The sequence below is a fragment of the Halichondria panicea genome, chromosome 4 (genome assembly GCF_963675165.1).
Source record: "Halichondria panicea chromosome 4, odHalPani1.1, whole genome shotgun sequence".
NCBI classification, from domain to species: Eukaryota; Metazoa; Porifera; class Demospongiae; order Suberitida; family Halichondriidae; genus Halichondria; species Halichondria panicea.
Window position 1 is genome coordinate 5,557,218 of NC_087380.1, and position 27,574 is coordinate 5,584,791.

Consider the following 27,574-nt stretch of genomic DNA (forward strand, 5'->3'; position numbering starts at 1 on the left):
GATTATTGCAAATCTTGGATTTTATGAGTTGTCACTAGTATTCTGTCAAGTTTTCCAGTATCCAGTGCAACTGTGCTTTATATAGATAGTGAATAACCATTATTCAAGCTCTATTTACCGTTGCAACTATCTTCTTCATTGAATTTAGGTAAGTTTAATCTTGTATTGTACACATTTATCCCTTTTTCTCTGAAATGATTAATGTTTAGGTCATATACTTCAATATGCTTGTTGGTAAATCATGTGGTATCACCCCAAGCCAAAGAAAATTAGTCATACATCAGCTGGTAGAATTTAGTGCTAGAAAAAAGTTGAATTAAAGAGCACCACTAAAGATCCCTTTTTTGGGAATATGCTAAGCGTTACAGAAATTTTAATTTTAGGCATACATTCCCTTATGATTGGTGATCACCCCAAGAGCATTAGTTTTGGATCAGGTGGATGTATAGCTTTTGTGTGCATGAATTTGTAGTCACCTATTTTTACCTCACAATTGTTATTGGCCCGGTAGTAGATTGTGGTGAAGGGCCTGTATTTAACTACTACAAATGCTGTTTCATCTATATTTTATATAGCAATACCTCGCAAGCCAAAACTTACTGAGTACGCTGAAGAAAAGAAGACAGAAGAATACCGAAGAATACCCCTCCTCTCTACACCCCTACACGTCACCGCCCTCGTAAATGTTATTGGCTGTTCCGGCTATATATACACTCTTGTATGCCTCACCAGCTTCTCTCCATCTAAGACTGTCTGATTAGAGTGCTAAACTAAGGCCACTCCAAGTGATACTCTGGTTTCTGGTCCACCGCCCGCATCAGATTTTATTCTTGGATTTCTATCTCATTATTGGATTTCTATCTCATTATTTCTACTACGCATGCGCAGAATGGTCATGTGGTACAAAATAGTGTGATAATGATATTCATTTGCAAAATAATGAGATTCATAAGGTGAAATTGATAATGACATAATGAGAAAAGCCGCCCGCCCGCATGCAATTAGAAAAACTTCAGGACCAGAAACCAGAGTGTCACTTGGAGTGGCCTAATCATAATTATAGCTGTAATAATCATTTTTATCGTGTAAGTTTTTGTTAATGTTGTTCGGTTTGATCCCACTCGTTTTACACTTAGAAAGCAACTGGCAGTGCTGTGGAGTGTTTTGCTGTCTCCAAGTGTATGTAATTATACTTAATGAATTGGAAATTGAAATGTATACACGCTCACCAGCCTAGTATATATAGAAACTTCGTACAACTGATTCATCAAAAGTGAAAACAATTAAGAAAGTTACATGGTGTATTATGTATCTTGTCGTGTGAATGATCATGGTTATTGCCTCAAACTAGTGGACTTCTTGATGGTTTTCTTTTTCATTTAATTTTAAGTTGGCAGCAAAAGAGAAGCCTCTGACAGTCACAAATACATTCACAATTTCAGGGAACTAAGCATCCTCTGATGATTTTATATCTACTGTGAAACAAGTATCCAATACCACTATAGCTCTGCACATTCTCCTTACTATTACCATGTACCAATGCACTGTTGATTGTGTCTCTTTCCCTCTTCTTTCACCGCACAATGAGTTTTCCTCATTTGAGGCAAGAAAAGAAGACAAGAAAGCGAGGCGCGGATGTTTTCCGAGGCCCACTTCCGTTTCCAATCCCTCTCTCCTACATCTATGGTCAGTCAGACGAAACGCGGTGAAATATGAAAATAGTGCAATTTTTCAAATATCAATAGTAATGCATGAGAATATTCATTGACTATAATTTCACACATTTATACAGATAAAAGGCTAACTAAGCTATCTATCCGGTCCATTTCTTGCTGTGGCCTTTCCCTGCAGAAATAGAGCAGTCTAAACACGAGACAAAATGTGTGCAATAATTGAAAACACACACTACTGCACTGTCAATCCTATGTACAACCTACTGGTTGTACTAATCTACCTCATATCAACCTTGTTTTGGGAAATATACATAGCCCACAGTAAATCAGCAAAATTGTAGGTCTTCTCTTCACCAACACCTTCGTTGCAGTGCGGCGATCAGGTCGGCATAGATCTCGAACCTTTTTCACATATACTAGTGTACAAACGATTCACATTCTCATTCTCATTCTATTCTCATTCTCATTCTATACAGTAACAGTATATACAGGGTCAAAAATTTTTTGTACTTACCCAATCCAGGACGGCCAAATTCAAAAATATCTTCGGTACGTCAGCATCTGGTGATTGAAGGACTCGACCCAGTATGTATCGCGACACTGAATACAAAACAATGACCACAATACTTACATATGTATGTAACGTGACATTGTGTACATTATACGTACATGTACAATCATAATACTTACTCTGCAGAAGTATTGGGCATTTCGGTAGATGTATGTTGCCTTCAAGCGCTTGATCCAAAGCTTAATTAATTACTACAAGTTAGCTTGTCCTTGCTGGGGGTGTAGCTCGCAAAGGGGCAAGACGAAGTGGTGTGGCAATTGGTGTGTTCTCCCTACACAAGTTCATGTACTAGCCTCGATCCCAGGCCGAGTTTTCGCTTTTATAACGGTTAGGCGAACAACTGGGCCTGGTACTAGTTGTCTGCGCATGCGTCAAATTTTCATTGTATATTTGTGGTCGGCAAAAATATTTAATAAATCAATAATAGAAATTTGTACACAGAAAATGCACAGAGTGAGTACACAAAAGATGCACATAGGGAGCTGCTTCACAAAGGCCTGGGGAGTTGCCAGTTGTGCTGCAGCACAATTACAGTGACCCAGGGCAACTTCAGGATGATTGAATGCCTTCAAATTACGTTTCAAAAAGATTTAGCAGGCTGCTGGACTTCTCTGATTCTAGGCCCCAACTCGTAACTCATTGCTTGAGAAAACGTAGATTCTCTTGATGTCTCTGAGCTACCCAGCAACGCTCGAATGAGCAGGTCATACTCCAGTCCTGTGTCTGTTAGTATAGGACAATATTAAAAGAAACCAAAGACGGTAAAACCCTTACCTCAAACTGTCCAGTCTCGTCCGTTAGTATAGCCAAGAGGAGCACTGTTGGGATAGCTGGATATTAGCCATTGCTCCTGTACAGAGAAGTAGACATTTTAAATACGTGTAGATCTATACATATTAAATTTCTCGGTTATAGTGTCATTGTCGACGAGCTGATGATGGCAGCACCAAGTTCTCTAGCTCACACTCTTCACTTGATCCACCATATTAATGATGAAACTATAGTCTACCTACATTCTTGCCAAACATGAACAAGACTTGATAGCATAGCCGGCCATAGGGCCCACACAAAAATATCTGACCTTAACAAGCTTGACAAAGCTTTATACCTCTTCCCTTGTTGTTCAGTCTTCAGAATAAGCTTCAGAGAAGAGAGAAGCTTCAGCTAAGAGCCATTCCAATCGATTCCAATAATGATAAAACGGGAACTGACTTCTAGTACACGATAGTACACGAATATAAATGTCACGAAAGTGAACGAGAATATCCATTCGTCAGAATCTGACGAACGATTGACGCATGCGCAGACAACTAGTACCAGGCCCAGTTGTTCGCCTAACCGTTATAAAAGCGAAAACTCGGCCTGGGATCGAGGCTAGTTCATGTACATGTACAATGAGAATTCGTTACACATTTGGTGATTTGGAATGTTAATTAATAAATCCTGCAGTTGATCGGGAGAGGCCTCACAATTCTTCATTGCCCAGTAGAGGTGAATCTTGATACTCTTCCCTATAATTACGTATATGTTGTACAATTGAATTGTGACGTGTATACAAGTATTCGACTTACGCTTGTCAGTGAGTTCTGGGAACCACGTGTTCCCTCTGTCCCTAACTAGGCCTTAGGTAACCTTTCTTAATTCCTTTGCCACATTTTTTGTACACAGTTACATGTGTAACCTGAGGACGCCTACACGCCTCAGGTTACACATGTAACTACGAATTTGTGACCACGGATTACTATCAGCCATTTAGGGCCCGCCAGGTACAACTTTGATACATGCAAGATGTACTCCAATCAGGGTTGACTATTATAACCTAATTACACACACTCTAAAAAAGGGTCCCAAAGGGCCAAATGACGAACGATCAGAGTACTGAGTACTAAACTTCTTCTAGAGCTGAGCTATGAATGTAAATTTGCGTGAGCAGCAAGAACATAATATCTACATACATGTATATATCCCACTTGGGGTCTGTATCATAGCAACTGGGTGGGGTTTAACTACCATAAACTCTGCATTCCTCATAAACTCCCTTGCCTTGAGGGCGCACTGATTTTAACTACAGATGACTAAGATCTACACAGCCAAAAATAAGCTAGACACTTATTGGCAGGAGCAGGGCAGATGGGTGGGACTCACTAAACACTAGGAAGGCTGGAAAAAAGGGTGGGGCTCGCTGCTTGGACAAGTTAGTACATGTACGTAGAGCTCGAAGGTGATACATTCGAATTTATGGCAACGTAAACCATTCTTGGCTCTGAGTTTTTGCCCTTGTCCTCTAAGGTTTACCATAAATTCTAATGTAGTGGACAATAAGTATAACGCGTACAAGGATATAATCCAACAAATGCAAAACATACATGTATATACATACATACCTAAATAACAGCACTCTTGCAGTAGGCTAACAGACAGGCACTCATGTTCAAGTCATGCTGAAGGCTAGTCCATGCTTGCTTGTGTTCTGAGAGTAGCTTCTCTGTCAATGTCAAAAGGTCAGGGTTTTCAAGAATCAGACTGGAGTGCAGCTGAATGGGTGTAGCGTTATTTAGCAATATAAATATTAAATATTACAGCAATGTCGAGGGTATACTAATATAAGCGAGACTACTATATAGTTGTATTCCAAAAGAGAAAAGAGGAAAGAGAAAATTTTTTATCTACGAGGCAAACAAAACGCCTAGGGACTTAGGTGTTTTGCTAAAAATAAAACCTGTTTATAAACGCAATATCGAGATGCCAGTTTTAATTCTCTGTGTAAACAGCCTCAAGGTATACTTATGGCACAAACTTCACTCTATTTCATATTATGTTAATGTTATGTACAAGTAACTCTGCAGTACCAATTCCCAAATAAAGCAACTGGCACGTCAGAAATAATTTCCAGAGCCTTTATAATTATAACCGTCTCACCTTGAGGAAGAGTCCAATGTACGACTGTACCAACTCAAAGTCTCTGTTAGTCTTCACAGTTTTCAGCAGGAACGTCATCAGATGCTCCACCAACTCCACCGACCCCCCAGACTCTGGGGCAAGGCTACGGAACTCAGCATAATTATATGGACGCAGGGGGTAGCTCTTTCATCAGGTTCATCAGGGGGGCATCTGAAAGAGAGACAACATTGAGCATACTTGGATCAGTAATGTAGGAGGTATAGTGTATTGTATTCATAACAATCACTGTACTCACATTGGTTGCTACCAGCACATTGTTGAAGGCACTTCTGAAATTCTGAGAGTGGATTGAGCTCTCCCAGGTTGAGAATCTTGGACCCTCCACCCACTTCGGTAACTGGGATGTCACTACCCTCCTCAGAGGGGAGGAACTTTGGCTGCAGGCCAGGGAGAGTGGAGAGGAAAAACGGTGCCAGTTTCAGAGTTTTTGCTGGCTCCATTGGTTTTTTCCGTTGCTTAATTATGTCGAGGTTTTGTAGATTAGACCATCTGGACTTTGGTAGCATGGATAGAGTTACTAAACCCTCAGCAAGAGGTGTACATTTCTCGGAAACGTCGTCCATTGTCAGTTTATTTTCGTTTCTTTGTGTGTTTGATTTAACATCAGTTTCATCGTGCTCTGTCAGCTTGGTAGTAGGTAGATCGGTAAAAGTAGGTTTGGTTTTTTCTGATAGTGGGCGGAGTGAAACATGAGAGTACATGGTCTTGTTGGACCACCGATAAATGCCGAGGTCGTCAACGTGTGTGGTTGCCAGGAAGTCACCTGACGGAGAGAGAGCTATGCTGGTGGCCGGAGACTCCACAAGGAAGATGTTAATCATTCTGGGAAAAGAAGTGTTGGGTCAAAGAGAATGCACGCCTTAAAGAAAAACATTTTCGATACTGAAAGTAATTAATGCAGAATTCCCAATAGAAAATTATGACGAATTTCGTAGCATATAAACACTACGTAAGTCAAATAAATGACCTTGCTTGTCACAAGTATCAGCAACTCTACTACAGTACGCACAAACCCTAAATTATTCGAGAGAATGCACATACGCAGTGTCCTCACCTTCCAGTGGGCAGGTCCCAGGTCCTGACTGAGCAGTCCATGGAGGAGGTGACCAGCCATCGACCATCAGGACTAAACAACTGCAGTGTGTGTGTGTGTATGTGTGTGTGTACGGGAACACAAACAATCAACACAACCTGAAACCATAGATAATAGAGACATTTCTATGTTCTATTATCTATGGTGAAACCTATCATTTACAATCAGCAGAACGCAGACTCAAAGTCATTGTAGGACAAAACAATCAGTGTGTAAAAGGTCCTACTATGCATGCATATGGTATATAGAGGCAGTTTAAAGGTAGTTCCCCTAGCATTGTATGGACAATGCTGCCGAGTATGTGGTCTTAAAAAAGTAATATCAGACTCAAAGCCGTAGCACCATTGTAGGCAAAACAATTAGTGAGTAAAAGGTCCTAATGTGCATACGGTAGTCCCCAGAGCATTGTAGGGACAATGCTGCCGAGTATGTGGTCTTAAAAAAGATTATATCAGACTCAGAGCTCTAGCACCATTGTAGGTAAAACAATTAGTGAGTAAAACGTCCTACTGTGCATACAGTAGTCCCCAGAGCATTGTAGGGACAATACTGTACGTCGAGTATGTGGTCTTAAAAAAGATAATATCAGACTCAGAGCCGTAGCACCATTGTAGGCAAAACAATTAGTGAGTAAAAGGTCCTAATGTGCATACGGTAGTCCCCAGAGCATTGTAGGTATGTTGTCTATGCATGTACAACAAATAGGTAGCTTCATTAGAGAGTGGACAATGATATGTATCCAGGAGACTCAGTGCCTATAAGGAGCAGAAATAATCCTGTACCATATAATGATATAAATTTGTATAAGGGCTCATCACCAGCTCAGATAGTGCGTAATCCCCTAAAAGAGGTAATCATACTTGAGAACTATGAACAAAGGGCAGGGGAACCCCTTTATACGTACCATATCAGTGATCCTGTTGGTATGACCTCTGAACCTTCTGACCACCTTCCTGCCTCCAGTATCTACAATACTCACTGTGAAGTTGTCAGCAGCAACGGCAAGCATACAGCTGCACAGGATTGTATAATCAGTTTCAACATAACATTTCATTTCATAAACTATAAACGTGTACCGTTAGGTTGTGTGTAGATACAAGCAACAAAAAACTATACTGATAAATTTTTTTATACCGTGGGTGCTAATGCCTCGGTGGAGGAGCCAAAGCTTATGGTGATTAATGAAGCTACAGTACTAGCAGACTATTAAATACACACATGTACAGCCTCTGCATTTACACAGATGACATGCATACAGAGTACAGAATGGTGAAAAAGAGTGGGAAATAAAATAATGTTGAAAGTTCAAAGTCCATAATTATTAATGGCTGAAATGAACAGTGTGGCTTTTATCTCACTCTTGTAGCTACCAATACTAGCGTTCTAGTGCAGAGTTATATCAACAGATTTGGCTACGAAAGAGTCTGCAACAGCCTTCTAAGTAAGCAAAACTAGCCATTCAAACGAAGCATGATTTTGTAAATCCACTAATTGCAATCCAAGAAACATGACTATAGTAGAAAGAAGTCTGCATGACTTGCACTTCATTTATCACTTACACACACAGACACACTACGTACCGTATACCTCGCTTGCGCATGTACACACTGAGGCATAATAGTCCTATTTGTTTTGATTGTTTTTGAACGCCCACTAACTACTTCATATATAGCTTCTGCAGTAAAATTGTGCTGAGCGGCACATCCTTTTACATTTGAAGTCATTGTAAAATCAATGCGTTTTACAGCCTCAGCATTCTGCAATACAAGCGCGTATAGAGTAGGTATCTTCAAGACCAGCTAGCTTACGGACAGTTGACAAACACTCTCAGGGACAAAAACAATTGTGTAGCTCTTATTTCAATATTTCACACACTTCCTTTCATAGCGCATGTATTGCAGAATGCAGAGGCTGCAAAAACGCATTGATTTTTTACAATGACTTCATACTGCGCAAGCTATACAGGAAGTAGTTAGTGGGCGTTCAAAAAGCAATCAAAATTCCAGGGACTACCATAATTATAAATGTTTGTGGTTTTCGCGGATTAGGCATGTACCGCAAATTTGATATCGCATGTATGCATGAAAACCTTTCTAAACGCGAAAATTTATACCCTCGAAATATACCCGCTATATGGTATTATGACATAGGATCAAAACTAGCCTCGATCCTAGCCCCTCTCACTAGAGGGCCTGGTAACCACCGTTTGCGCGTGGGTAGATTCAATAGTAAATTCGTTAGTAAAACTCTTTGTAATTTATCAATTAACCTTTTGTACTATGGTCACCCACGTGGTTGATTTTAAACTATGAGAGAGAAATCGCCATCACAACTCTAGGCTCATACAAGGAGCACTGATATGGCATCAAACAAGCGTCTGGAAGCAAGTAGACTTGCCAGAGCCGGTAGATACTGACAGAAAAACGCCCACTACTCTACCACAGTACAAAAGAAGACAAAACCTGACTTTTCAACACTGAGGAGAGCTTGAGCAAGAGCAGAACAGAAGTAGAAGCCATCACAACAAAACTAGTCACTAGTCTAGGTCATAAATGTTGTAAGTAGCTGTGTTATTTTATTAAAACTACTGTGATTTGTGCAATGACATCATTGTAAAATATACAATATACTGACTAAGATATCTCGATCCCCAAGAATCTTGGGGCAATTGACGCATGCGCAGACAATGTATACCAGGCCGTCTTTCTCAATTGAGAGCGGCCTGGAATCGAGGCTAGATTAAAACACACTAGTCAAACTCCAATGGTACAAAACAACAGGGAATGTATTTTGATCTTTCTATAAGAGCCTCTAAAACACAGCCAGATATGAAATCTGAGTCTCCATATTATAGTAATAATTATGTGTCTGTCAGACAATCAATCAGTTTGCACTAGGCCACCTTATTATTGAAGCCACTGTTAGCCTGCCCAAAACTATTAACAGCTAGGTTTCACTGAAGTGGGAAAAGGGTTTGTTTGGTATATGCATATACAGTTTTACCCTTCAAACTGATACACCAGTCGAACCGATGTTTCGTATGTTTATACCTATCTCTATGGTAGCCCATACTGGCCACAGGGGATCCAATGTCCACGCTGCATTGGAGGGTCTTGTCATAAAATGACCATATCTGAGGATGATGAAAAAAGACATGAAAGAGGTCACATGGGGCATGAATAGGCATGGTTGTTGACAATAACGAGATTCAAGGAAATCCGATTAATGACAAAGTAAAACGGAACAATACATATTCATAAAGGATTTACCAAGGTAGCTTCATATTTAGATATAGTTTACGGATAGCATGGGAGATAGAATTCGAAGTCAGAGATTCCAAGAGCAATCAATACAAGCTCTGGCAGAGAGGCTCATACTGAGAGAAAGCTGAGCATAGCACAAAGAAGCCCTTAAGGAGAACGAGTGTTGGTTCATCCTATCAATATGGGACAAGGAGATGCAATACTACTGGAGATACAGAGTACAGATGGTAAGTGATTAGAAGACAAGCAGCATTCTTAGCTTAAAAAAAAACTGTTATTCTGATGTCAAAGTATAAAAATAGTCACAGACATGAGTAACGTACATTACATTACATTCATTATGTATAAACAAGTATTTGTTATTCCAGGCCAGAGTGAGAAACACCTTACGGATGGTGGCCAGGGACAAAGAACACAGAACACACAATACTACCAGAATCTCAAAGCACTCTCAGGGCTAGTACGGAAGAACCGTACTGAAACTGGTAATACGTTAGAAGATCGAATTTGTGCAATGGACTCAATTATCATAACACACCCCAACCTAGACCATTACGGTGGCATTAACCGACTCTGGCAAGTTGTTTAAAAGTTGAGCATTCTGGTGGCCCAAGTACATGCAATTAGGTGAAGTGTTGCTGTCTGGCGAAAGAGATCAACTTAGGCACTGGTTCGTGTTAACTGGAGAAGGAGAGAATGGTAGACGACATACGAACATCAAAACATTACCCAAAGGTTCGACGGTAAAAGTAGCCTGGAACGAAGACCTAAAATTTAATGCAGCTCAATGCAAAAAGTATACTGACAACTGTAAAGATGCCAGGGAGCAAGTACGATTACAATGTGGTGTTGAGCGGAGACTCATACGGTTATGTCATCGATGAGAAACTAGGTTTAAAGGATAAATCGGTGGGAGTATTCCAATTGCCTCGCGCATCATGGAAGCAAATATAATCCCGATCACCTCAAATCCAAACCATCAACAGCTGAGGAGTTTAGAAATTTTTACTCAAGCTTCCATGCAAACATCTACTTAATCAGTCGTGGCGATCACAGAGGCTACAAACATCCGCATTCTCTCTGCTGCTGTTCAGAAGAAAAGACGTTGTAAGGCAACATGGTTTGAAGAATCTAAATTGACAAAACGAACATTAGCAACTGGAGGGACTATGTTGATATCTTCTATTTCAAGCAAAACACTCCCTACGTCACCCTGGATCCTAACAATGAGCAACTGCCTGAGAGCTTACAGCTGTTTGTCAAAAAGGTGCGTAGAAATGGTAAAACTATGGAGTTAAAAAATTATAACTTATACAGGTGCCAGCTCCAAAGAGTTTAGAAGACAAACTTAGAAAAAATAATTTGCAGAGGAGGAAGGTTGGTTGTGACACAAAAAGCTTCTTCAATGCCGTCAGTGAAGCACTAACAAACAAGAACACACCCATCCAGCTGAAAGAGAAGCTTGTCGAACACTTAATGGGATTGCAAGATTTATACTATCCAAGATCAGGAATGACTACAATGGAGGAATATTATGAGATCGTAAGTAATTATCTATTGGATGGACACTTCTCGTCTGATATTGAAAAGATTCTGCCCGAGGCAATGGCATGGACACTAAATTTGAATACAAGTTATCCCTGCGAATCCTGAACAAGGAGACAAGTTGTATGGTGTCGAATCTACCCAGACTGTTATTCAGCTAATACATGATGAGACAGGCGATGGTCACTATGACTACGTCTTGCCCGCCACGGCCCAAGGGCTTTCCATAAATACTTCAGATAGATTGCCACCTGTGAAGGCTGAGCAGACCAAGATCAGAGAAACTCCACCCTCACAAGCCACGACAAACAGAAGAGCTAGCAGACGCCTCCTCTTCCCAAATGACAGGTGAGACAAAATGAAAAAAGAGCTAACAGTTTTACCGATTAAAATTATGATTCATTATAATTTTTACTAAGATTATATACCTTATAGTGCAAACCAAAAGAAGAGCCCACTCAACAAAGTTTGTCACTTCTGCAAGCAACCAGCAAATCCCACCACAGATTGTACATAATTATGTAAAAACACTAAATGCCCAGTCAAAAACACACTTAAATTGTAAAGAGGAGTCAAGAAAAACACCCACTTGTGTGAGAAACTTCAAGAAATGCGAATATTGCCGGACTTGCAAAAATGCAACGGAATAATGGGAACAGTACATGCTTCGTGTCATCTTTGTGGGGGTGCTGGCCACGTCCCTTGTATTAGAAGAGTGCCCGAACAAACAAGAGATGGATACACATGTAGGACATGTATAAAGAACAAAGTTTGTAGTACAATAGGTATATGGAGTGTATGTGAACATTGATGTAGTCTACAGTAGCCGGAGCATTGTTATCATTAATTGACTGTGCATGGGAGTATAACATGACACAAATTGTACATTGCTTTACATGACTACACAGAGGAAACACAGCAATAGCTGCAATGTTGTAAGCACTGCTATACCGTAGTATAGTGATTACGTTAGAAACGCGACACAAATTTATGCACCACTGGCTATCATACCGTATTTTTGTATTGCCCAATTAAATCGGTGTTTACCTGTTCAGTCCCATTGAAATTGACGATTAATAGAGGAAATTAAATGAGCTAATCGCATGTATACTTTCTCAACTTAAACACATATCCTAATAGGGTGAAATTTTAGAGGGTTAGCAATTTTGCACGAAATTAATTTCACAAAAATTGTTCTTTAATTAGAACTATCAGCTATAACGTGAAAAAAGTATAAGGCATGGCCTGGGAGTGTTTCCTGCAAGCAATTCAACGAAATGCTTTTAGTTGTACGTGATACTAAAACGGCATATAATTATGAATTTTCATAATTATTTTTAAGGCAACATGGTAGCTTATATAGGTTTTATCATTTGTCATACCAACTTACTATGCTTCACAAATGATATTATGTTGTCAACTATTTGCTAAGACAGTGAATTAATTTGCACAATCACTCCGCATCCTCCTCTCCTCATGGTGATGATCAACTCGACTGTAGCATTTTGCACAAACGATAAACGTGACAAGTTCCACTGCATGGCCTGTGGGTGAGAGGGGATTGCATTACAGATCGATGAAGGGAGAAGGAGCGTCTAACTACGGGATCACAATTCGTAAGTGGCCATAACTGCATGAGAGCCATATAAGGAGAGTTGGAAGTTGTAAAGTAAGTGGAGAACTACACCCTGGTGAGACCACACCCTCACACACTCGTATTATTATTTAGACTAGGCTCCCAGTACCTAGCTGCATGAGCGCACAATCACATCGTGTGTTTGCCCAAGTTGCCCTATACACATCTTATACTCATTAATAGCGGGGGGGGAGAACTGTCTGGTTACTCAAAGTCTGGGCATACTTTTCTGTCATCAGATGGAATGTTGGTAGAGTATATTCATTGTTAGCCTTACCCACAAGAATGTGACATAGAGAACAGTTCCCTTTAGTGCGCATTAAACAGTGGGTTAGTACCCAGGAGATGATTACATTCCTAGACGCCAGAACAGTATGCTCAGAGTAACCAGACGGTTATTAATAAGAACCGGCTGGTATCACAAGACTAAATATAACTTTCAACATGTGCTATAATTATTACGCAAAAATTATTATTTATACATTAATAACACTTGCATGTACAGTATTTTTAGCATAGTGATATTTACTGGTTGATAGCTTCAATCAACACATCTACTATAATTATAGCCTCGTTTCCAGGCCAGGTTGTCTCCAAAATAACAATTAGGTTGCCAACTTTACAAGTCCAGAGCATCATAACGTCCAGAGCCATCTGGACTGTAAGTAAGATAAGCTGTTGGTATCGTATAACCTTCTGTGGGCCCAATTGTCAATGGATCACGGTTCGAATCCTTGAAATAAATTACAATTGAACAGTTCAAAGCTGCTGCCAGTGCGTAAGGCATAAAATTCCCAATCGGGCTGCTGTCAAGCTTCCAAAATTTTTTCACTTCTTCTACACAGTCCAAGTTATTAGGAAAGAATTTCTCATAGAGTCGACGCCTTGCTCCCAGGAGCTCAAGGACCAATACTCGTCTCAAATAACTTGAAATGCTGGAATTTTCTGTCTTGAGTGATGTTTCAAGGTGCTGCTGCCATAATTTGTCTGCTTCGTTTTTTATGTTAATCGCCATGGAGTTGAAAAAACAGTTTCCATCCTTAAAATCATGGGTAGTAAGTGACATTGATTGGGTCGCATGGTGTATTATTAGATCACACCAACAGCATATATGAATCGAGGCACTAGAATTTTTGTCTCGCGTATTTCTGACTAGCACACAGTTAACATGGGCACAAGCCTTACATTTATTGCATTTGATAACTTCAAGATCAGTAGATTCTTTTGTATCATTGCTACATATTGTACATTTCCGGCACTTGATGCAATAATAGTTCTTTGGAGTGATTGTATAACGAGTGCAGTCTGTCTCTGCATTGGCATGAGCTCGAGATCCACATCGATTACATACAGCCGTAAACTTGTCAGTTTCATCGGTGAACTCCTTACAAATGATACATGTGAGGCACTCTTTACAAAGGCCGTTTTTAGCGCAACGGTAACACTTTTTATAACACCTCGAACACAGGGGGTTGTCAGTGCCTTTCCTCTGTTCCTAAAGGGAAAAATGTCAATTAACATTATGCCTTTGCTTTCATCAAAATCAGGTCTGAAATAGTTTTCTAGAAGATTGTGGGGCCAGGTTTTGTTAAGGACAGCTAAATTTAACCCAGTTTATTCAACATAAAGGACCTAGGGTTACATTAGAGAAAAGTCAGGCCGCTACGCATTCCCATATAGAGTGTGGAGAAAACTATCTATGGTGTTACCGTACCCTCACGAAAATACACCCAACCTTTTCTGCAAGAAGTTTAGGCTTATTAGGGGACTGGGTGTTTAATCGTGAACGGCGAGTTTTCATTCGAATATACGCCCACTCGCGGCAGTTTTGTTCCACTGGTACATGTACATGTACTTGAGACAGAGTATGAATATTGTTTAATCTTAAGTGGCTCAGGGGTGCTATATAAAGAAATCAATTAACTATCTGACTATGCTATTGTCCAGCTAGCTAGCTGAGCTATAGTTGTTTTGGAATTCAAGATTGACCTCAGAAGTCTTAGAGAAAGTAGAAGAATACTGTAGCCTGTAATACAAGATTTAGTACAGGCAGAAATAAACCTTTTCACAATACTGAGTTAGACAGTCTAGCACAAGGAGAGGTACAACCAGCTGTAAGACAACCCCAAGGCTTCTGGAGAAACATTTTGAAGACCAAAGGCCACACATAACAGAGGTTTTGTCCATTATTATATTGGTAGCACAACAAAACTTAAACCAAAGATAAGTCCTTTTAATACAAAGATGCTACTGTTCAAGCTTCATTCATAGATGCTAAGATAGACTATGCTTCTTTTCTAGTAGCCTAGATATCCAGCAGGAACTGTTCCTGCATTCTCTGGATAAACACAGTGACCTGGCTCGCCTTGTCAGCTAAATTTAGCTGTAAGATTCCCACTTGAACGCAGCAATCTGATTGGGCTGCAAATTTCTTGCAGTGGAACAAAACTGCTAGATGTACTAATACCCAACCATGAGCGAAGCGTTGGTTGGACTCCGCCCAACTAGGTACGTATTATGTAATTATTGCGTATTGTTTACAGGTTTACCTTTTCTTCACGTTCAGTATACTTAATTAAGCCCTCAGGAAGACTCTTGCTCCAATCCAGAGTGACATACGGTGTGCCCGTATTGTAATAGTAGATCTCAACAAAGTCCCTCCAGTGGCGTATTCTCTTGCGATAGAAGTAATTAATTTTTGATTCTTTAAACCACGTCGCTGTGACTACTATTGTACAAAATCTACCTCCCTTCTCAACAGCAGCAGAGAGAATGCCTGTGATAACCTCACTATGTGGATGATTATATAGGGCTCCATGGCTAATAAAGTAGATGTCAGCATCAAATTGCTTATAGAATTCATACGAACTGTTGTTCTTGCTTCCGTGATGAGGCACTTGGAAAATGCGAACAGTCTTACGTATACACGGCATGTCTTTTTCAAGCCTTAGTCCAAGTGTATTAAGGATGACATCACCATTTGAGTCACCAGTCAACACCACATCGTAATAGTACTTGCTCTTCGGTATCTTCACAGTTGTCAGAATACTTGATGCATTCCAATCGAAATCCTCTATTTTTAAGAAACTGGAACTTTTACAAACTTTTACAGTTGGTAGTTGAGGTAGATGTTTGAATTCATAGTAGTGCTTTTTTCCAGGTGCATCTGGTTGAAACCAGAATTTAGGGCTATCACTTTCTGCACCGCTGTACTTCTCTTCGTATAATACGCATTTAAAAAATTGCTCGTAGTAGTACAAACTTGCGGCCTCGGTGGTTATGATGGGACAGCAGACAGTGAACCGGTCACCCAACTTAATTTCTTTGTTTCCAGTACCTAAAAGTGCATTAATTCCTAAATGATGGTCCTTATCTGGATGAGTATTGACAATCGATTCAAGCTTTATCTGTTGATAGGTGCGATCTTCTCCCCCTGATATGCAATCGTTCTTGCCCAGAGCTGTTATCAGGTTAGAAAATGTTGATTTTTGTCCTCGGCCACCATCGATCAGCCACTTTTTGGGTGACCCTGCATGTGGGTGAAAACACGAGAGCTAAAATTGGAATCCAGCAATCATAAAGCCAAATCTTAAGGGAGTGCTGATGCACATGCATGCACCTCCATTAATAACACACTTCTTTTACGATAGCTTATTGTAAATCTCGATAAACTGTAAATTTTAGTAAGAATCACAAAAGTTTACATGTATAAGACACAATCATGCAGTCACTTAATTACCTTTATCATATTTAACCTCCAGTAATATTGCATCTCCTTGCCCTACATTGATAGGATGGACTCTAACTGCTATTGGATTTTTGGAGTCTGCTTTGCGGTCTTCTTTGTTAGCCATAATAATGATGATGATGATTGCGGGGTCACACTACTTTTAGGCCTATATAGCGTGTACTTACATAGAGATATTAAATTACTGTGTTCTATTTGCTATAGCTGTGACATTTATACAGCATGCAGAATAGCCATCACATGATGCCCCAATGATTCCCGAGCCATGAATATTTTGTCTGCAGGGTCGTTATAAGCACATGACTTATACATGACGCATTGTCATGCATGCGCATGAGTATGTACAATATACACAATCAGTTATTGTTTGGAAAAACAAGTACACTAAGTTTCACTATGATATCAATGATCATAATATATAATGGCTTGAACAATGCATGCATATGTTGTTCTGGAGTACCGTATATAGCGGGTAATTTTCGAGGGACAAATTATTCGTGGGTAATATTTTCGTGGTTGGAGCTTGCACTGCAGGTAAAGGTAAGCAAGGTGGCTTCATTTGTGGGTAAAATATTCGTGGTCAGACATTCAAATAAAAACCACGAATATTTGCCCCACGAAAATTACCATCTATACGGTATTTGTTAGAAATAGACTAGGAAAATAGACAAGGAAATCACTCTTAACCATACATGATACAACCATAATCATACTTATATGGTCTATGCATGCAATTAAGAGCTGCATGTGTGGCAATGAAATATTCATGACTGACTGACTAGCTACACCTACACACACTCAGGCTTTAAGAGAGCTGCATGTGTGGCAATGAAACATTCATGACTAGCTACACCTATACACACATGCACTCAGGTTCATCACAGAAAACATTCCACATAATTACTCGTTGGCCATGCATGGTCACGTATATAGCAAGGGCGGTGAAAACCAAGCCAAAGGAAAGCAATTGTTGCTTTACAATTAATGGTCAACATCATTACATGGCTATATCCACGGAAATTAAAATTAATTGTTGAAAGTAGATATATACACAGACTGTATCCAATTGTCAAGGTAACAAGGGTACTGTAATAATTATTGTGTTTCATTATACATAGTCAGGTATAGCAACGAAATCATTACATGGCTATAATCACCGCCCTTGCTATATACGTGACCATGCATGGCCAACGAGTAATTATGTGGAATGTTTTCTGTGATGAACCTGAGTGCATGCAAATATTATTTGTTAGGAAATATATAGGAAAATACCCAAGGAAATCACTCTTAACCATAATCATACTTATATGGTCTATGCATGTAATCAAGAGTTCATTAGGAAGAGTACGCAACTCCACTTAAAACCATAGTAGGTGTTCCTTCAGTCCTACGTGGCAACCGCATGCTGTTGTATAAACTGTGAAACCAAATTTGCAATGAATAACATAGTGATGATTATCACTAATGTTAGTCATTTACAACTGAGGTAGGAAAGGCAATGAATAACAGCGTTACTAATCAGTTTTATTCATTGCCTTTCCTACTTGTTGCGGTTACAACAGCTAGTATCTGTGACGTAGGAGTGGAGGAATGCTTTTTGTGCACAGTCTATTGGAGTTGCGTACTCTTCCTAATGAACTCTTGATGTAATTAAGAGTGTGGCAATGAAGCATTCATGACTGACTATAGCTATACACCTACACACACTCAGGCTTTAAGAGAGCTGCATGTGTGGCAATGAAACATTCAAGACTGACTAGCTACACCTACACACACTCAGGCTTTAAGAGAGCTGCATGTGTGGCAATGAAATATTCATAACTAGCTACACCTACACACAGGTTCACATACTTATATGGTCTATGCATGCAATTAAGAGTTGCATGTGTGGCAATGAAACATTCATGACTGACTAGCTACACCTACACACACTCAGTCTCAGGCTTTAAGAGAGCTGCATGTGTGGCAATGAAATATTCATGACTGACTGACTAGCTACACCTACACACACTCAGGCTTTAAGAGAGCTGCATGTGTGGCAATGAAATATTCATAACTATAGCTACACCTATACACACATGCACTCAGGTTCATCACAGAAAACATTCCACATAATTACTTGTTGGCCATGCATGGTCACGTATATAGCAAGTGGCGGTGAAAACCAAGCCAAAGGAAAGCAATTGTTGCTTTACAATTAATGGTCAACATCATACATGGCTATATCCACGGAAATCAAAATTAATTGTTGAAAGTAGATATACACGGAGAGTATGCTGTATCCAATTGTCAAGGTAACAAGGGTACTGTAATAATTATTATCGTGTTTCATTATACATAGTCAGGTAGCATCGAAATCATTACATGGCTATAATATCCAAGGAAATTAAAATTGCTGTAAGGGTAGCTTTGTCTGCCATTTTGCTGGTATTCTTAAGTTGTGAAACGGTTATTCATAGCGTTTATAATTACTCGCAAGTGGTTTTAATGAAATTCATTGCATTTTGCTTGTACACGGCACGTGTACACGTTCTTGTGATTACTCAGAACTAATAAAACCTACTAAGATCATTAGCTAGTTACGGACAACATTAGCACGGGAGATAGATTAGCAATTAGAAACTCAAAGTCAGCTAGCAACTTGAAGACAAGTGATTTAAAATCAGAGATTCCAAGAGCAACCAATACAAGTTCTGGAGTGGCTTGTACTGAGAGACAGAAAGGTGAAGAGAGCGAACAGATCAGCATGGCACAAAGAAGCCCTCAAACAGAACGAGTGTTGGTCCATCCTATCAATGTAGGACAAGGAGATGCAATATTACTGGAGATATGGAGTACAGATGGTAAGCGATTACTATAAGTGTTCCAAATTCATACTAGAATATTTTGCGGATGAAAAACCTTTGCGAATGAGCCAAATCAGCAGAAAAATGTTGTATGACCATTTTATGCGTTGATGATAGAGAGCTGATAGATATACCTAAAAACCAAATTAAGATATTCACGGTCATGAGGAGCTCCTTCAGTCAAAATTAATATACACACAAAATGTAATAGAAAATCCCACAAGCACCGGAGTGCTTATAATGCCTCAGGAATGTTTTACTCCGGTGTAATACAGTGTTATGGAAGTAGGAGCTTAATGAAACAAAAATGTGATGGGTATACATTAAAGTTATGGGAAACAATGTTTAATTAGGTACAGGTTTATATTTTTATTGTATTCAGAGAATGAACAAAGTTTATGCAGTACTAAACTTAATAACCATTTTCATTCCATAGAGAGCTCAGTACTTAGAACACACCGTGGATTACTCAGTAGAGCAGAAAGAAAGCAGACTAAAACAAGAATAACTCGTCTCTAATTATGAGTGTAGGCCCTGCCCTGACATTCTTAAATCAATATTTCAGAGCAAGGCATACTGTCAGTGCTGCATCAGAGGAGGCTGCACACACATTATCTGTAGTCATCAATAATCCCATAAATATGCTTAAAACGAAGCTTTTTCGATCCAGCTGAGTCAGTGTTTTACCTAACTCTTTCATTTTTGTAAACTTAAATCATCATCCTACAATCTCAGCAAGGGGAGGTTGGACAGGATCAAACGGTCACTAAATGATTATCACGAGCGACAATCAGCTATACAGTAAATTTGTAAGAGTTACTGCTTGTTGCGCTCTTATTCTTGAAATAAAATAGCCCCTTCAGGTTAGTGCTGCTGTTCACTTTTAGCTACTGCGCCCCTCCAGAAACATCTCTAAAAGGGGTGACTTCACAAAGGTCGTTGTCCTCTGACTTTTAGAAAGTAGCAGCTACAGTACCGAAGAGCGAATGTATAGCTCAGCTACGTCATGAAAAGGAGGTCTGCCAGCTAAAAAACAGTTTGGTCTCAATCAAGTACGCTAATAAATAAGACGTCATTATAATCTTTTGGGCTAATCTCCTCCTTTGTACATGCAGCTTAGCAGCTCTCTTCTCACTCTTGTAGATAACAGATAGCAAGCACTTTAATGTATGCAAGCCAGGAGTTCATAAGAGGAGTACCGTAATACCTTGACTTGATTTATAAGGCGACTCTCCAAATATGCGACATCCTCAAGCTCAGGCGATTTTTGACCTCTAAAAGTAGCGACAGCTGCGATAACATTTATTTTTTAATGTCGCGTCCTAAATGAAGGTAAATGAGAGCCACACCCTTGTCTTAATTATAGCCCACTTTATGCGGCCTAAAAATCAAGGCAAGTAGACTAGACCAGGACTTCAATAATTGTTCGACCTCCATGTAAAAGAAAAAAGGTTTTACAGTATTCAACTCCCACGCACATTCCATTCTACTTCTTGGCCTAAATACCGTATATATTTCGAGGGTATAAAAATGTTCGCGGTTTTCGCGGATTGAGCCTGTACCGCGAAAATTTATGAATAGCACTATTAGTAGGCGTGTTCAGTATTATTGACCACACCTATCGACAATAAGAGGAAGAAAAAAGGAATCAAGAGACAAGGACGCCGGTATAGCCCAGATTGTTTTGTACTGGTGGTATCCCCTGACCATGGCCTGCACAGCAAACGTTCTGCTAGAGGTGGAGGACATAGTGCCTCACCAATTCTATTATTTTATACAGGCTTAGCCTGGATTCGAGGCTAACGGTGTGGATGTACAGCTGCATGTTGATGTGCGCATGCGCCAAACTCAGACCGCAAAAATAAAATCCACGAAATCCTTTGTAGAGGTCCATCCGCGAAAATTTATACCCTCGAAATACACTCGCTATACGGTACGTCACTAGCACTAGCTTGTAGTTGTGTAAACTCTTAGATAACCAGCACAAACCACAGCATGACCGCATGTATTGCTTGCTAGTATGCTAATAATTAACCTCTACACATACGCACTCACTTAAAATGGATGTCGTATGTGACATACTTTACCGAAACGTGACTTGTACTACAACTGCCATAGTTGGATACTCTTCTTTATGAGCTCCTAATGCAAGGAATAGATACTATGCTATGAGCGATTCTGAGGAGACTGCAACAGCCTTTACATTAAGTAAAACTAGCCATAACTCGAGTTAGTTTGCAAATCCATGCATCAAAATCCAAGAGAACGTGGCTAGAAGCCTTTAGTTTTTGTCACATTGCAACCATTGAGCAGTACAAACACACACACACACACACACAACACGAAGTAGGCATTATCGTATTCCTCGTGCCGCTACACCTCGAGGCTTAATAATTACTAATTATTTACTGTTCCAGGACAAAGTGAGAAACATCTTATCGATGGCGGCTGTGGGCAAAAAGGAGAGAAAAAATACTACTACGAGAATCTCAAAAGAACTCTCGGGGCTCATAAATGCTTGGAACAAAAGCAAGTTAGAATGGGCTCCATTATCGTCACACACCCCGACCGAGACCATTACGGTGGCATTAACCGATTGCTACAAGACTTCACTATCACGGCTCCCATTACAACAACTCTGGCAAGTTGTTTAGAAGTCAATGGTTCAGACACACAACTAGGTGAAGTGTTCCTGTTGGATAAAAGACATCAAATTAGGCACTACTTCCCGTTAACTGGAGAAGGAGAGAATGGTAGACGACATACGAACATCGAAACATTATCCTCCAAAGGTTCGACGGTAGAAGTAGCCAAGAACGAAGAAATAACATTCGAAAAAAAGCTAAAAAAAAAAAAGTGCAAGGCAAAAAAGCACAAGGCAAAAAAGCAGAAGGCAAAAAAGCGGAAGGCAAAAAAGCGCAAGGCAAAAAAGCGCAAGGCAAAAAAGCGCAAGGCAAAACGGCTCAACTTCAATGCAACAAGTATTCTGACAACTGTGAGTTTACAACTGAGTACATGTCAGTATGATTATGACGTGGTGTTGACCGGAGACTCGTATTGTACTATTATCGAGAAGAAACTGGAACTGGCTTTAAAAGGTAAATCCGTGGGAGTATTTCAAGTGCCTCATCATGGAAGTAGCTACAATCTCGATAACAAAAAAACCACCAGATCAACAGCTCAGGAGTTCACAGGTTTTTACTCGAGTTTCAATGCATACATCTACTTAATCAGTCACGGCGATCACAAAAAATACAATCATCCGCATAGTGAAGTTATCACAGGCATTCTCTCAGCTGCTGTCCAGAAGAAACGATATCCTAAGTGCAAGATAGTAGTCACGGCAACATGGTTTGAAAAATCTAAAATTGACGAAACAAACATTAGCAACTGGAGGGATTATGTTGATATCTTCTACTTCAAGCAAGGCACTTCCTACGTCACCCTGGATCCTAACAATGAAGAACCGCTTGAGGGCTTACATCAGCTAATGGCGCCAGCAGATACCACAAATACTTCGGACTCAATGCCATGTGGTGATGCTACAGACACTCCTACCAAGAGCCGTAAACCTACACTCTTATCAAATGAAATACCTAGAAGACATATTGAGTTTGACAGGTGAGATAAATTTTATTAATGTACAGTAAAGAGAGCAAATAAACAGTTCTTCATTTTCATAATGTTGTGTAGTCAATAACTTGAGTAATTGGAACTCTGATAGACATAAAACATGCACGGATATTTATACAAAAAAGAAATGTTCCAAGTTACTAGAATGATCTAGTACAAGGCTAAGTATTTACAGGATCACATAAATAAGAAAAGGTGCGGCTAACTTCAACGTATACTTGCATGGGGATCACGTTTCGTAATTGCCGATGAAACAACACTTCCTTGTATAAGTGCTTGCAAACCAGTCCTGTATTGCGTATAACACGTGTAGGGATTCAACCACTTATTAAGTGACTCTGCATATATGGAAATGCGGTCATAATCACTTACGAAACGTGATCCCCGTAGTCAGCCGCTCCTTCTCTTATTTATGGGCTCCTGGTATTTACTACTAACATATAGAAGGTTCTACATCTATTAATATCCTGTTTACAAGTTCAAGGTTCTGGTGATTTCCTAAATCACATTACCACAATTATGATTTACCCATATAGTAGTGCTGACACCAAGAATACCAGCGCACAAAACGAGGAACTATGTCGCCAGTGCGGGAAACCAGAAGCACTAGAGAATAAATGGTACGACTGTACGAACGATAGCTGTCCAGTCAAAACACATTTCAATTGTGAAATAAAGTCAAGAAGAACGTTTGAGAAGAAATATAAAAAATGCAGATATTGCAGGACTTGCAAAGAATGTAATACGACAATGGAAAAACCACATGCCGTGTGTCAAGTCTGTGGGGGTGCTGCCGACTTCGATTGTATCAGAAAACTTCGCAGACAAACAGTTGATAGATACACATGTAGGATATGTAGAAACAAAAGCAAGTAGTGCAATAATAAGTAGAGTGAACATCTAATCACACATTATACATTTTATGTATCTTACGTACTGTAGCAATTAATAAGTTATACATTAATTGTCAATTCTTTATAATCATGTAATCTGGAGCACAACATGATTGATTAGAACAAAAGAGTACGTACTTAACTAACCTCGATCCCAGGCCGACCCGTCTCCAATTGAACGCTAGGTCGCCTCCTCGGCCTGGTATTGATTGTATCTGGGCGTGACCGGAAACTGGTAAGTATCAAGAGGAATGCTATGTACTGTAAAATCTTCAGTTCATCACAGTTGGCTAAAAATGCAGTGATATAAAATGACACTAGAAATTAACACTCTGTAGAGTGCAAAGCAGTACTGCGTCCATAATATGCAGATGTTTAGAAGCGAAGATCTCAAACAAGAGCTTCCAGAAAGACTTAATAAATACTGCGTTGGATATGCCTGCTAAGCCTTCAGGTGGCATAACAAAGATTGTGTGTTCACAGTGCATTAAGAGACAGTAGAATCCTGATGTCACTGGTCAGGATAGCAACCACAAGTGTTGAAAGAGCCATTCCACGTCTGTAGTTTTAGTTATATATAAGATCGGCCCCTTGGGAAGGACACGAGTGGCACTGGGGCATCCTCTTTCAATGAGTTCGCACCCATCAGCTAGGAGGAGTACGACGGGGGTTGGAGGGGAAGGTTCCATTTTACTCCTGTATACAAATTAGTATGAACTTAAATTCACCATTCCACTATACATTTTGTAACTCACAGTGATGGTCCACACAAAACTAGCCTTGATCCCAGGCCGCACTTCCTTGAAGGCCGGTGAAGGAGGCTAACACAACACCAGTGCCAGTGCCAGTGCCGTAATGTCATATCTTGATCCAGATACCAAGAATTGGGCTATAGGCTATAGTGTACAATTTCCAATGATGAAAGGGTATTATTGATTTATATCGCTCACCTTGACAATACATCCCAGGCCCAGCCACTTGTGGACACCCCTGAGCATATAGTACATAGAAACTTGAGAACCTAGGTCTATTCTTTCACAAGAGTGATGCTCCTTCTTCCTTCGCACAAGACAGCTCCTCACACTCTAGCTAAGCCTATATCTATGACAAACTAAACTTGCAAAGAATAGACCTATGACACGGAGTTCTTTGTGATTTTACGGAGTAAGTATGCTTACATACACTGTTAGTGTTTCTATTCGCTCCACCTTGCTCAGGTATTCGCTCTTTTTGAGCGAATACCTGAGCAACCACAGCACATACCCAGATACACGCCCAGATACAATCAATACCAGGCCGAGGAGGCGACCTAGCGTTCAATTGGAGACGGATCGGCCTGGGATCGAGGCTAGTACTTAACAAAATCCCTGTATATAATTATCTAAAATATTAATGTAGACACTGTTGTTTTGCATGATAGCCATAATTATACAGAATCTGAAATTGCTGCACTTACATGAAAAAAGTGCAATAAACTCTTATTATCCCTCGAGGCGTAGCCGCACGAGGGTCTGATTGTGTGTGTTCCTGCTCAACGGTTGTGAAAATAGCCATAATTATACAAAATCTGAAATTGCTGCACTTACATGAAAAAAGTGCAATAAACTATTATTATCCCTCGAGGTGTAGCTGCACGAGGGTCTGATTGTGTGTGTTCCTGCTCAACGGTTGCGAAAACTAACAGCTTCTAGCCACGTTTTTTTGGATTTTGATTCAGCATTTGCTAACTAACGCTTCTTTCTCGAGTTATGGCTTACAGTGAAGGCCGTCATAGTCTCCTCAGAATCAAATAGTAATTTGAATAAACTCACCAAAGGACAACCATCGAAAAGAGGACAATTAAAGCTCTGCTCTCAAAGTGTCCTTTATTTGGAGGTTCCACTGTAGTAATTCACATATATACATAAATAATGAGACTAGATGCAACAGATGAGAGTCTGAGCTTGAAAGAGAGTGCAACAGAGGAGAATCTAGGAAGAAAGAGTAGATTTAGGAAGACAATATTAAACTTGGAAGTGACAGAGTAACCGAGTGTGACATATGTCATATGAGAATCAGGATCGAAGACAATAACTTGAAACAAAGAGTATTAGTTTGTACCTGAGTGCAACATATGAAAATCGGGATTCCGGAAGACTCCCTAGGAGAGAGTTAGTGCCCTCAGTCATTAAGCAAAGCTTTACTAAGAAAGGCATCAGAATGTTAGCGATAATTGTTATTACAGTGCAAACTTAGTGCCCTCAGACATCAAGCATATCATAGGAGAGACTTAGTGCAGAGCATTAAATGTTCCCTGAACTACATGTAAAATCGTGGGCGTGGCTGCGTTTTAGCTGATTCAGCAATAATTGCTGGTCCCAGTCCTTAACCTACATGAGTTATCTAGCCGTCTTGTCACTCTACTATACAGCTATATAATATATATCTATAATTATAGGTCTGCTCTTGTGCATTGAACAAAGACACATAAATAATTATTTTAGTATGCATGCGCATCTTCACTTTTGGCTTTCAATTTTTGTATACTAGGACACTACGACTGAGCTAAATAGCCAGTCAAATAAGGAGAGTAGGAAGTTGTAAACTAAGTGGTTGAATCCCTAAACGTGTTATACGCAATACAGAGCTGCAGTTTGCAAGCGTAGTGGCTTTCATATAAAAAATGCAGTTTCACCGGCAATTACCAAAGGTGACATTTGACTAAAGTTAGACGCTCCTTTATGGGATCCTAGTATTATAGTGATAAATTATCTCTAAAAACCGCTCGGTCTGGGACGACGCTACAAACGGTAAATAAAACAATAATGTCTATAAGTTTATAAACGTGCTGCTTGCTGCTTAAATTGTTTCTAAAAATCGCTAGGTCGCCACATTGTGTCCTGTGAACGAGGCTAAAACAGCGTAATTAAGAGATTAAAACAATTCACATCCAGCAAACATTGTAATACAAAACATACATACCTAAATAACAGCACTCTTGCAGTAGGCTAACAGACAGGCGCTCATGTTCAAGTCATGCTGAAGGCTAGTCCATGCTTGCTTGTGTTCTGAGAGTAGCTTCTCCGTCAATGTCAAAAGGTCAGGGCTTTCACGAATCAGACTGGAGTGCAGCTGCATGGGTAGTGTTATTAATATTACAGCAATGTCGAGAGTAGACACGTGTATGTCTAGACTATTTGAAAAGATCTTTGTGTACATGAAGCAAATAAAATATCTAGGAAAATTGGTGTCTTGCTCAAAATAGAACCTGTTTACAAACCAAACGCAATATCGAGCTGCCAGTTTTAATTATCTGTGTAACAGCCTCAAGGTATACGGTACAAACTTTATATTAGTAATTGTGCAGTAACAATATTAAGTAACTGGCACGTCAGTATGATTTCCAGAGCCGTTATAATTATAGTCGTCTCACCTTGAGGAAGAGTCCAATGTACGACTGTACCAACTCAAAGTCTCTGTTAGTCCTCACAGTTTCCAGCAGGAATGTCATCAGATGCTCCACCCACTCCACCGACCCCCCAGACTCTGGGGCAAGGCTACGGAACTCAGCATCTATGGACGCAGGGGGTAGCTCTTTCATTAGGTCCATCAGGGGGGCATCTGAAAGAGAGAGACAAGATTCAGTAAAATCGGAAAAAGCAAAAAAAAAGCAAGCTAAACAAGGAATCTAGGCTAAATGTACCTCAATCAGTGATGTAGCTCAATCAGTGAT

General features: G+C 39.9%; 4 protein-coding genes and 1 long non-coding RNA gene across 7 annotated transcripts in view; 1 reads left to right on the forward strand and 4 right to left on the reverse strand.

Annotated features, from left to right (window-relative positions):
* The window catches only part of LOC135334504 (WD repeat-containing protein 36-like), a 113,902-nt gene extending 104,470 nt beyond the window's left edge, over nt 1–9,432 (reverse strand). Inside the window, exons 1-4 of the mRNA XM_064529721.1 lie at nt 9,349–9,432; nt 7,203–7,311; nt 6,260–6,339; nt 5,441–6,027 (exon numbers count right to left, since the gene is read on the reverse strand). Of these exons, the coding sequence (XP_064385791.1) occupies nt 5,441–6,027; nt 6,260–6,339; nt 7,203–7,311; nt 9,349–9,368 (796 nt within the window). The 5' untranslated portion in view covers nt 9,369–9,432. The remainder of the gene's footprint in view (nt 1–5,440; nt 6,028–6,259; nt 6,340–7,202; nt 7,312–9,348) is intronic.
* LOC135334482 (WD repeat-containing protein 36-like) overlaps nt 1–27,574 on the reverse strand; it is a 141,585-nt gene that overhangs the window by 100,539 nt on the left and 13,472 nt on the right. For 2 of the 3 annotated variants that reach the window (XM_064529679.1, XM_064529675.1), the window contains 2 exons: nt 27,275–27,462; nt 26,760–26,973 (listed from right to left, as the gene is read on the reverse strand). The exons of the other annotated variant lie outside the window; for it this stretch is intronic. In XM_064529679.1, the coding sequence (XP_064385749.1) occupies nt 26,824–26,973; nt 27,275–27,462 (338 nt within the window). In that variant the 3' untranslated portion in view covers nt 26,760–26,823. Of the gene's footprint in view, nt 1–26,759; nt 26,974–27,274; nt 27,463–27,574 lie in introns of those variants that run through there. 3 annotated transcript variants of the gene reach the window in all.
* LOC135334594 (uncharacterized) lies at nt 2,866–3,632 on the reverse strand. Its single transcript, XR_010394332.1, has 2 exons — nt 3,019–3,632; nt 2,866–2,967 (listed from the first exon to the last, which is right to left on the reverse strand). It is a non-coding gene; the product is annotated as an uncharacterized LOC135334594 (long non-coding RNA).
* On the reverse strand, nt 13,088–17,200 carry LOC135334490 (uncharacterized). Its single transcript, XM_064529694.1, has 3 exons — nt 16,482–17,200; nt 15,292–16,271; nt 13,088–14,237 (listed from the first exon to the last, which is right to left on the reverse strand). The coding sequence occupies exons 1-3, from the start codon at nt 16,594–16,596 to the stop codon at nt 13,362–13,364; spliced, it is 1,971 nt and encodes a 656-aa protein (XP_064385764.1). The 5' UTR covers nt 16,597–17,200; the 3' UTR covers nt 13,088–13,361.
* Nucleotides 19,015–23,896, forward strand: LOC135334497 (uncharacterized). The gene is made up of 3 exons (XM_064529706.1): nt 19,015–19,333; nt 21,754–22,957; nt 23,506–23,896. Exons 1-3 carry the CDS (start codon nt 19,237–19,239, stop codon nt 23,843–23,845), a joined length of 1,641 nt encoding a protein of 546 aa, XP_064385776.1. The 5' UTR covers nt 19,015–19,236; the 3' UTR covers nt 23,846–23,896.

Coding starts and splice junctions, on each gene's coding strand:
- LOC135334490 (XM_064529694.1), bottom strand. CDS start 16,596: ATGGCTAACAAAGAAGACCGCAAAGCAGACTCCAAAAATCCAATAGCA. Junction 16,272..16,481: donor GGAGGTTAAATATGATAAAG/GTAATTAAGTGA, acceptor ACCCACATGCAG/GGTCACCCAAAAAGTGGCTG. Junction 14,238..15,291: donor ATACTGAACGTGAAGAAAAG/GTAAACCTGTAA, acceptor TTTTCCCTTTAG/GAACAGAGGAAAGGCACTGA.
- LOC135334497 (XM_064529706.1), top strand. CDS start 19,237: ATGGCACAAAGAAGCCCTCAAACAGAACGAGTGTTGGTCCATCCTATC. Junction 19,334..21,753: donor GGAGATATGGAGTACAGATG/GTAAGCGATTAC, acceptor TTACTGTTCCAG/GACAAAGTGAGAAACATCTT. Junction 22,958..23,505: donor AGACATATTGAGTTTGACAG/GTGAGATAAATT, acceptor TTACCCATATAG/TAGTGCTGACACCAAGAATA.